Consider the following 11,391-nt stretch of genomic DNA (forward strand, 5'->3'; position numbering starts at 1 on the left):
CTGCAATCAGATCCACAATATGATGATTTCATTACGTCATCGAGTTATATTCAGACACAATTAAATTTGACTCATTTATTGCATGTATCATAGAGCTGGAAAAAGTAAGGTAACTGGATCAAAATAAAAGGCTTTAAGTCTTTTATTCGTTTAACACTGATAGCACATACAATAGCTACATATTTCACTACTGTAGACGTACTTCTTTAAGTATGGATAACTGGATTTACAGTCATACATCACGTACAGTTAAACTGCTTTCAGTAATTACTAGCACATGTGTCATAGCTATATAGCAACTTACCTATTTTCGCGACCGTGTTTCAAATGACTAGTTAAAAACTTGTACATGTATGCATAATTCGCGTAGTGGAAAAGTGCGAGCGCACAAACATTTTTATAAATACAGCTAAGTCTTTATAAAGATGCCATATTAGGCATCTTGATAATTAGAAATACGAAACAGGGAAAAACTTATTTCAGTAAGTAGATACTGAATGTCAAACAAAATAACTATTTACTGCACCTTGTACTAATGTTGGCAATTGACGATTCAAAATAGATTCTTAATGTAACGACAAAGCGGTCTCTTGTGTCAGATAAGTTCTTCATAAAAAATCAGGTAACATAAAAATAAATGCTTTTCAAATGTGGTTTCCTAAACAAGATCACCACTTAACAGAAGTTGAGGAGAATTCCTGGATTAATTGTGTCATGATGTACTCGTATTGCGACATATCCCTTGCAATTCAATGTTATGCCATTTACCACTATCTGCTGCAAGTACCTATACTAACATTTTATGTACAAGAATAGGATAGGTTCAAGTAAGGTAGACGTTAAAATCAAATTACTTTTCTCTGGAAATGATATAAAAAAATAAAACGCGATTTTTGTGTATCTGTCTGTACATTATAAATGTGTTTGATTCTATGAAAAATATCATATATTTTAATATGATAGATTCAGGCGAGTGTCATGTTATGATCGAACTGTCTTGCAACTGACATGTAAATTGAAAGAGATTTCAGTTCAGTTCAAACCTTGATAAAAGGTACAAGCTTGCCAAACTTGAAATTTACACTATACACAATATAAACAATGCTATTAATTATATAATTCTAAGTATTTAACATCAATAAGCCTATGTCGACGTCAACACTACATGACTTCTCTCAAATTTTCAACATCCATCTCAAATATTCCAGTTAAAGTTCTACTGTTCTGCCTAAACCAATTTCCTTTTTACATAAAACACCAATATGCCTTTTATTGTATTAGCACTATAGGGAAAATTTCACTTAATAATCCTAACAAAGATTTTTTAATTGAAAATATTCAGAGAGTATAGCACTTTCGTGAATCGAAGGCATAGTGTTAAATTACACCAAGGTGTTCATTTTTATTACTATAGTCACTTTCACCATAGAATTTATTATCATACTTTCTGAAGAGAATGTTTCAGTTGGAAAGGTATTAACACCAATAGCTTCATTCCAAACATTTGTCATACTTTCAACTTCCATTCTTTACTTATCATATCTTTCCTCCCTAATCGAGTCCACAAAGAATATATGAATGCTGTCCTGCTTTTAAAATCTGGATTAACAATTCTAAAGAGTGTTAATTCATGTTTTGATTTGTTTTTGATTGCAAATCTAAGGCAATTAACAGATGATTGGGTCACTGAACTGTAATATCTAAGGCCATCTGAATTACAAGTCTCGATCTGGACATGGCAGAATGACATTTCATTTGGTCTCATTATTTAGAGAAATATTCAACCAATTTGATTTTCTTCAATCTAACCTCATTAAATTCAATTTTACTGAGTCGTCACAAGGAAACACAAGTCAATTTAAATGAATACAAATTGCATCATGTTCTATGCATGATAAGGTGAAATACGGTATACTGGGAAACTTTCGCCCTACGCTGGTAAAATATGTATTCGCCCAGTGTTAATTTTGCCCTACGCTGGTAAAATATGTTTTCGCCCAGTGTTAATTTCGCCCTACGCTGGTAAAATATGTATTCGCCCAGTGTTAATTTCGCCCTACGCTGGTAAAATATGTATTCGCCCAGTGTTAATTTCGCCCTACGCTGGTAAAATATGTATTCGCCCAGTGTTAATTTCGCCCTACGCTGGTAAAATATGTATTCGCCCAGTGTTAATTTCGCCCTACGCTGGTAAAATATGTATTCGCCCAGTGTTAATTTCGCCCTACGCTGGTAAAATATGTATTCGCCCAGTGTTAATTTCGCCCTACGCTGGTAAAATATGTATTCGCCCAGTGTTAATTTCGCCCTACGCTGGTAAAATATGTATTCGCCCAGTGTTAATTTCGGCCTACGCTGGTAAAATATGTATTCGCCCAGTGTTAATTTCGCCCTACGCTGGTAAAACATGTTTTCGCCCAGTGTTAATTTTGCCATACGCTGGTAAAATATGTTTTCGCCCAGTGTTAATTTCGCCCAATGCTGGTAAAATATGTATTCGGCCAGTGTTAATTTCGACCTATGCTGGTAAAATATGTATTCACCCAGTGTTAATTTCGCCCTATGCTGGTAAAATATGTATTCACCCAGTGTTAATTTCGCCCTACGCTGGTAAAATATGTATTCGCCCAGTGTTAATTTCGCCCAATGCTGGTAAAATATGTGTTCGCCCAGTGTTAATTTTGCCATACGCTGGTAAAATATGTTTTCGCCCAGTGTTAATTTCGCCCAATGCTGGTAAAATATGTATTCGCCCAGTGTTAATTACGCCCTATGCTGGTAAAATATGTATTCGCCCAGTGTTAATTTTGCCCTACGCTGGTAAAATATGTATTCGCCCAGTGTTAATTTCCCTTCACTTTTGATCGGTATGTTTAACATGTTGTTTACTGATGTTCGTTCTTACGATAAATTCGCTCTCATTACCGAGAGAGAAAAAAAAGACGAAGGTTTAACTGCGGCAAAATTTCCCGTTATACAGTATGCAGAAAGTATCATGCTTGGGTACAGTAATTAAACGTTTGCATGGCTTTTTATTTTTTAAATTGGTCTTATAGAATTGTAAGTTGTTGTTTTTTCATCAAGGTTTCTTGTGTTTTTCTGTGACTAGTCAGCATGTAGTGTCAAATGTGGTAAAATTATAACAAATTGGTTGAGGTTTTAATCTACATTCTCTAAATCAGTAAAACCCAATGAAGTTAGGCAGTTATTAATGCCTATTTGATCTTTCTATGGAAGCATGCATATGGGTGACCTGTTGTAGAGCACAACGAAGTTGGACATCTTTTAATGTCTCTTTGATGTTCCTAAGCAGGCAGGAGTGACCTTTTGTAAAGCCAAATGAAGTTGAACAGTCATTATTAATGTCTTTCTGATCTTTCTATGCGAGCAACGGTGACCTTTCATCAGGAATTTGATAAGGATGTTCGTCCAAATGTCTGACACGAAGTTCGGCTTTCACCTGAACATTTACTTTCTGGAAGTCTCTAACGTAGGTGAAGAAGTAGAACAGGAAGAATGCAGCCGTTACCCACTCAGACATGGTACTCACTATGTGAGCTGTAAACCCCTGAAAAACAAATCAATAACATCCTATATGTGGGTTCGTTGTTATGTATCAATCATCGTCTACAATTTATTGCATCGACACTGGTAAATGGAAACAACTTTATGATGTTGTTCCAAAAATGCCTAACAAGACCTTTAACCCCCCCCCCCCCAATACATTGAGGCTGGTAACAGGTCTTCATATGGTTCTCTAGGTCAGTGGGAGGTTACTTTAAATTGGAAGTAAAAATACACATTCATTACAAAGAGGTTCAACACTCAGTAGGGACAGGAATTTTGTTCTTTCCTTTTATAATTTTTGACAGAAATAATCAGGGTTTTTTCATCAAACATTTTGTACAATACCAACAATGAACCAAAAAACAAATTCCTTGCACTAATAGTTCTTTCTTTAATTCCATAAATAAATGCTTCTTTCTGACCACAATATATAAACATATTGTGGTTGGAGTAAAGCATTTATTATTTATGGAACTCAAAAAACCTCTGTACTAAGATCTGATTTCTGGTATATTGGTTGTAATTTCAAACAACATTTCATGAAAGAAAATTTATATGATTTTAAATCTTAATTTCAGTCCCTGTTAAGAAATGGGACCCCTTAGGTCCACACACATACCTTCTCATCTGGTTTCCAGTGCAGTTTGTCTTTGGTATCAGTCTGATATCTTGATATTCCAGCTGAAGTGAATGCTTGTATGTGTTAAGGGGTGTATGACTAAGTACGAGTTATTTATTTCTTCACTAAATAGAAGTAAATCATTAACATATAGATTCACTATTGATAAAGAAACTGACTAAAAGTTTTAGTAACTGATGTGTAGCTATGCGATTCCCTCTTCCCATGGTTCATCAAGTCCATTCAGCCAAGGGATCTAGAGCCTGTTACCGTGTCTGAACCCCAGGGTGTTGGAACTGTAGCTACAGGTTTGACTCCCGGCATCAGGGGTGATTTATGTGGGTCGTCTAAACAGGGTCTAAAAATGTTTAAATACGTGTAGAAGTAAAGGATTAAAGTTATCTTATGGAAGTACAAACAGAAACTGTGTAAAGGATACCCATGACCATGCCGATCGCTGAAATCACTGAAATAAGCAGTCTGATGCGTGCGATAAACTGCCCATTGAAATCTGGATGCATCTGGTAGGTGACATAGGTCTGGACAAACTCATACACAACTCCACATCCTAGCACTAGACTAGCTCCTGTCAGGTGGACTGGCTCAACAACAGTCTCCTGTTAGAAATATATACACTGTAGGTAGTTTTACAGGTAATCATAATCAAATAATAATACACCAGTCATTAAACATGTAACCATACACAGGTAATTATACAGGTAATCATAATCAAATAATAATACACCAGTCATTAAACATGTAGCCAAACACGGGTAATTATACAGGTAATTATACATAGTTTATCATACACAGGTAATCATTCATTGGTTATCATACACAGGTTATCATACACTGGTAATCATACACTGGTAATCATATACAGGTAATCATACACTGTTTATTATGCAAAAGTAATCATACCCAGGTATTCATACAAAGGTAATCATACCCAGATAATCATACACTGATAATCATACAACGGTAATCATACACAGAAAATCATACACTGTTAATTATGCAAAAGTAATCATACACAGGTAGTCATACACAGGTTATTATGCACAGTTAATCCTACACCGGTAATCATACACTGTTAATTATGCAACAGTAATCATACACAGGTATTCATACAAAGGGAATCATACACAGATAATCATAGACTGTTAATCGTACGCTGGTAATCATACACTGATAAGCATACAAAGGTAATCATACCCAGATAATCATACACTGTTAATCATACACTGGTAATCATACACTGTTAATTATGCAAAAGTAATCATACACAGGTAATCATACACAGGTTATTATGCACAGTTATTCATACACAGGTAATCATACACTGGTATTCATACACAGGTAATCATACACTGGTATTCATACACAGGTAATCATACACTGGTATTCATACACAGGTAATCATACACTGTTAATTATGCAAAAGTAATCATACACAGGTATTCATACAAAGGTAATCATACACAGGTAATCATACACAGATAATCATACACTGGTAATCATACACTGGTAATCATACACTGTTAATTATACATACGTTATCATACACAGGTAATCATTCATTGGTTATCATACACAGGTTATCATACACTGGTTATCATACACTGATAATCATACAAAGGTAATCATACACAGATAATCATACACTGTTAATCATACACTGGTAATCATACACAGGTAATCATACACTGTTAATTATGCAAAAGTAATCATACACAGGTATTCATACAAAGGTAATCATACACAGGTAATCATACATTGGTGATTATACACTGGTATTCATACACAGGTAATCATACACAGATAATCATACACAGGTAATCATACATTGGTGATTATACAGGTAATCATACAACCAAAGTCAGTTATACATGTATAGGGCACAGTGACAATGATGTAGTACTCTCCACATATGAAGAATGATGGCTGTATGCATGAAAGTATACCCATGCTCAAGCATGGACTCTACAGTGTTCAAACTAACTATATAATTACCCACTTAAATCATGTGAGCCATTTAAATGGTATTTACATGTAACACTCTGTAAAATTGTTCCAAATCATTGATAGATTTTTTTTATTTATCACGGGAGCAAGAAACTGAGTTTGAGCATGAGGATGGTTTCATGAATACAGGTCATGGACTTCTCATATTTGAGTAAAGGATCTAAACACAAAGTCTCACCAAGGTTAAGTACAGAAGGACAGTGAATGTGTTTGCTTTTGATTACCCTATAAGTATCTTACCTGAAAGTTGGCGACAATGCTGAGCCCAAGTGAACTGAGAGTCCCGAGAACAAGGCCTGCATTATTGAGTCTCCTGAGCTTTGTATCCTCGTTTCCAGTCAGACTTGCCACCAGCTTGTAACGAACATACATAGTACAAAAGGCTGAAATACAACAGTAAAGTATCATAATATTACTTCTGGATAGCAAATTTTTTCTGGTTTTTTTTCATTTGTTTATTGGAGTTTAATGTCCTAGCAACAGACAAGGTAATATGACAATGGGTGGCTGGGGCAGAAAAGACATATTAGGTAAGACAGACATGAAAATATAGAGTTCCCAAGTGTTTCAATGAGGGCAGTAGATTCAACTTTGTTTTTTAATGTCCTTTAACCCTTTTTACCACTGTATATCAAAATGGACTCATCTAGATCAATGCATGGTAGAGATTACTAAAGTTGCATAGGGTTGAAAGGTTAAGCTGACACAGAACCAAATTCTACAGGGATTGCAACATCAGTTGTTTTAAAAATACAATTACATACAATGAGATACAACAGGTATGTTCTTTCTTTCTTCAATTTCTCCTTGTACAAGACACAGAACAAGCTCAAATTCTGGCTAATTCAAATAGATTCCTGGAATTAACTCAAAAACCTCAACAAAGGTCATGGGAGTGCATTCCAGAAAGATGTGATATCTTTTCTTCATACAAAATCTGTATAGATTTTCCAAGGATATGTTTAAATAAATCTCTCAGAAATTCAAAATAGATACATACTATGTACATGGTCAAATTACGAATTTCTCCATGAAAGGAGATATTTTTTGATAAGTTAGGAAAATAATCTTTTTTTAATCTTGTGCAGTTACAACATACCTTGGTTTCATCCTGCAAATGTGATGCCAGAAAAATTATTATTAATAATAATGATTAAAGGAAACTTTAAACAGACCCTGTACTGCCTACAATATCTAAAAATTCTCAACAATAATTTCAACATCAGAGAGGCAATATCTCACAGGAACTATCCACTAAAAATCCATACGGTAATTATTTTCATTTCACAAAACCAAAAACAAAAACAACTGTTTCTTGTAATACATTTTAAGATTGAATGTGCAGATTTTTAACAAATGAATGAAATAGTCTACAATGTAACATCAATGAAAAGTTTGTTTGAAACAGTTTCTGTGCTCTTTGGTAATGATTATTTATGTTAACATATACAAGTTACACTTGGAAATATAATGATTTACAAAGAATATGTATGCTATTGATATTTAATGCATCTTTTAAATATTCTATGCTCTTAAGTTTGATTTTTTTTTTGTGAATGTCTGTTTTTAATGTTGTTTGGCCCTAAAATGACTTAAATTGTCAATGGTCTGTAAAAGTCTATCTTCTGATGAAGGCACTGTGAGAAGGGAAATAACTCTTTTGAATGCAAAACAGTTTTGAGCTGTGACAAAACTTACCTAAAGTTGCAGCAATGTTTAGAAACTGTCCAAATATACAGCTCTCGGGTGGTTTCGTTCCTGTATCGCTGTTCAATTAGAAATAGAATTTCATTTTTTTTAATTTATCCACATATAACACAATGTCATCATACTGTCATACTCTTAGTTATTTTTATTTATTTTTTATTTTTATGTATATATCAAAGACATATGGAAGGTGATTTATGCCATTTTGGATCCTCAGTACTTTGTGTTTTATGAGGCAAAAGAAGGAAAATTACAAGTTGCTAATTAGTGTCTTGTAACCATCGTCTAAGTTGTTCCTTCGCTTTCCTGTCAGATGAGCTGACAGACAAAAGGAGCTCTAATTATTGTCATTTTGCACCAAAGTAATGATAGTTATCCCTGGTTTGTTCCCCGATATAAGAAGGTGAAGAAGTAATAATTAACATGACACTATCTCCTGTAAACACTTATGGTTGCCTTGGGCTTTATAATGTTACCTCACAGTTGACTGGCAATGTCAAATACCCTAGATTTCACAGCTCAATAGGGCTGTCAAAAACTCAGGGTAAAACAATTGACTGAGACTGTCAAATACTCTAGACTTCAGTTGACCGGGGCTGTCAAATACTCTAGACTTCAGTTGACTGGGGCTGTCAAATACTCTAGCCCTCAGTTGAATGGGGCGGTCAAATACTCTAGACTTCAGTTGACTGGGGCTGTCAAATACTCTAGCCCTCAGTTGAATGGGGTGGTCAAATACTCTAGATCTCAGTTGACTGGGGCTGTCAAATACTCTAGACTTCAGTTGACTGGGGCTGTCAAATACAATCTGACACTCTAGATCTGTTACTGAGCTGAAAGGAAATACTTCATTTCCTGAAACTAGAAGGTGATAGTTGTCATATGTGCAATTAAAACCTGTCTCTTTGCTAGTCCTTTTTAAATGTGTTTGTCCCTAAATACCACTTCAGTTCAGGTTCTTAACCCCTTGCTGTCACAAAAATATATATATATAACAAAAACATGTACACTTCGTATAAATCTATTAAACTATGACTTATGTATTATTGCAAAACAATGTAGAAATAAAAAAATTAAAGTTGGACGGAATAGGAATAACTTTCCCCATACAGACATTAGTGTATGTAGTCTATCATTCACACAAATTAAACCAATCATTCTCTACTGAACTTCATACCTGATATAAGGGAAGTATATAGCAACATCATGTTTGAGGATGGCTATGATGTATGATCCAATAAATGTCCCAAAGGAAACCAGCACCAAACAGATAGGCAGGTATCCCAGGCCCCCACCACACACCTGCATCTTCTCTGTTAGAACACCTGTAACAAAAAAAGGCAGCTGTCAATTTAGATAACCCATCTCTCCATGGCCAATTGACTTCATATAAACATCTGCCTCAGGTTTTATTACCTACCAACACAGTAATTAAACATATACCAGTTGTTCGAGTTCAATTAATCCTCCCTTTATTCCATACAATCCTCCACATATTATTAAGATGAGAATAATTTGAACAAACAGGTGAGAAATATTTAAAATCTACTAAGTGCAATAGATTCAATTTTATAGGTATACAGTTCTTGGTTTCAAAAAGCAGACATACACATGTATATATCACTAATAATTCAAACTTCATACTGTGCATGCATGCAGGTATAGTTACATATGTTTGGTATATTTAGGTCTGCACAGTTCTAACATGTCTCCAATACCTGTTTCATATCTTCTTCTCACTGCGCCTGAATTGTCTTGAATTTCAAAATTTCGCACACCCGACATATGGTAGATACATGCAAGTACAGCTGTGTTCTACTGATATCGAATGTCACAAAACTATGCATGCGTGTGTCACGTAGTTGTAATGTTTCACAAGTACGGCAGAATTTAAGTTTGTGATCGGGTTATATGTAGGAAAATTTAATCAGGAAAACAGATATGTTATCTCTATTACGTTAAAAGTAGCAACAAGATCACTAATAGGCACGGGATTCAAGTGTTTAGGGCATGACTATGATTCAAGCACAGGGGTTCGTTACAAATGTACAATACACATACATGTATGATATACTGATATCGGTCACCAGCACACATACAAATAGTCGTATCCCTGTGACCCAAGTGTCATTGTCATGTGATTGTGACGAAATTAAAAGGAATCTCCCAAAATAAGACAATGGATAGGAAAATATCACACATACTCACGTTAAAATTTCTCTGTGGTGTTTCGTTGTGTCAGAAAAATATGTGTTGAATATAAAACGCCGTTATCGGACAGATCCAATGGGTTCGTCCAAGTTTCTTAAGACAGCTGTCTTTCTGTTTACCTTGTAGAAATGAAAGTAGAATGTTCACTTCCGGTGTGCCTGCTGCCAGTTAAAGAAAGATAACTCTTATGCGTCTGAAATGAAATTTGGCACGTTTAACATCGTGTTAGCCTTGTAAGTTGTCTTGTTTTTAGGCTAAAGGTTCAAGAAGAACATCACCACAAAAGTATCTAAGTACTTTCCTCCCTTTATCTAATTGCTGAAAAGATACATTTTGCAAGATAGAAATGTTGGTGTATTCAGCTGGTAACTTTTGTGCGAATGTTATTTGTCGTTACTATATTGATTTATCTTGAACTAACGGGCCAAATACATATTTAAGTATCGATATTGAAACAAGGCCTCGATTAATTGTGTCCGAATAAAAATAAAGGGCGTTGCTTGAGCATTAAATAACATGCAATTCAAAGTACAGTTGTATGGTTTTTTTTCAACTCTTCTAATAAGATACAGAGCATCTTTTAGTTTGAGATAAATTTTAACACTATATATCTACTACAAAGTTAGGTACTTACATATATATACACCTCTTAGAATCAAGTGTGATCTGACAGGTTCAACATGTCCTTCATACTAATGTTATATGGTTATCATGTTTATCTTACTCGAGTTAGTTAGTTTTCAAATTATATTTACCGAGTGTCTAAATTATCAATTCGAAAATTTAACTAATGGGTCGCGTTCGCAACCAGCCAACAATGCAAGCGTTTACTCATTAAAGGTTATAAAGGTCGTCAAAATAAGTTAAAATAATTTCTCCCACAATCACTTTAGGTTTCCTCAATTACGGCTCGTTGGATAAACCTGCTAGGAGTTAGTAACATTTGAGTTACCAGATAGTGCGTATAACACCCTGGAAGTTATTCCATTGATCAATCTACCAACTATGACGTCATATGGCAAGCCAAGTTGTCATTTATGCATGGAGCAATGTTGATCCAGTACTTAACCAAATTATATAAGATATCTTATTTAATTATATAAGATATCTTATATACTTTATGAGATATCTTATATACTTTATAAGATATCTTATATAATAAATGAGATATCTTATATATTTTATAAGATATCTTATATACCTTTCTTTATAAGATATCTCATAAAAGATATAAGATATCTTATATATTATATAAGATATCT

At 34.4% G+C, this 11,391-nt stretch overlaps 1 protein-coding gene across 3 annotated transcripts; it reads right to left on the reverse strand.

Annotated features, from left to right (window-relative positions):
- Positions 1 to 2,773: 2,773 nt before the first annotated feature.
- Positions 2,774 to 10,276, reverse strand: LOC110447851 (DNA damage-regulated autophagy modulator protein 2-like). Of its 3 annotated transcripts, none has more exons than XM_021493800.1 (7): positions 10,127 to 10,276; positions 9,096 to 9,243; positions 7,910 to 7,977; positions 6,452 to 6,594; positions 4,626 to 4,803; positions 4,187 to 4,260; positions 2,774 to 3,568 (listed from the first exon to the last, which is right to left on the reverse strand). In XM_021493800.1, exons 2-7 carry the CDS (start codon positions 9,224 to 9,226, stop codon positions 3,380 to 3,382), a joined length of 783 nt encoding a protein of 260 aa, XP_021349475.1. In that variant the 5' UTR covers positions 9,227 to 9,243; positions 10,127 to 10,276; the 3' UTR covers positions 2,774 to 3,379. The 3 variants fall into 3 exon arrangements, with proteins under 3 accessions (XP_021349475.1, XP_021349476.1, XP_021349474.1); XM_021493801.1 differs by having other exon boundaries at positions 10,123 to 10,276; XM_021493799.1 differs by lacking the exon at positions 10,127 to 10,276 and adding an exon at positions 9,637 to 9,863.
- Between the last annotated feature and the right edge of the window lie 1,115 nt (positions 10,277 to 11,391).

Source organism: Mizuhopecten yessoensis, unplaced genomic scaffold (assembly GCF_002113885.1).
Source record: "Mizuhopecten yessoensis strain PY_sf001 unplaced genomic scaffold, ASM211388v2 scaffold3627, whole genome shotgun sequence".
Taxonomy (NCBI): Eukaryota; Metazoa; Mollusca; class Bivalvia; order Pectinida; family Pectinidae; genus Mizuhopecten; species Mizuhopecten yessoensis.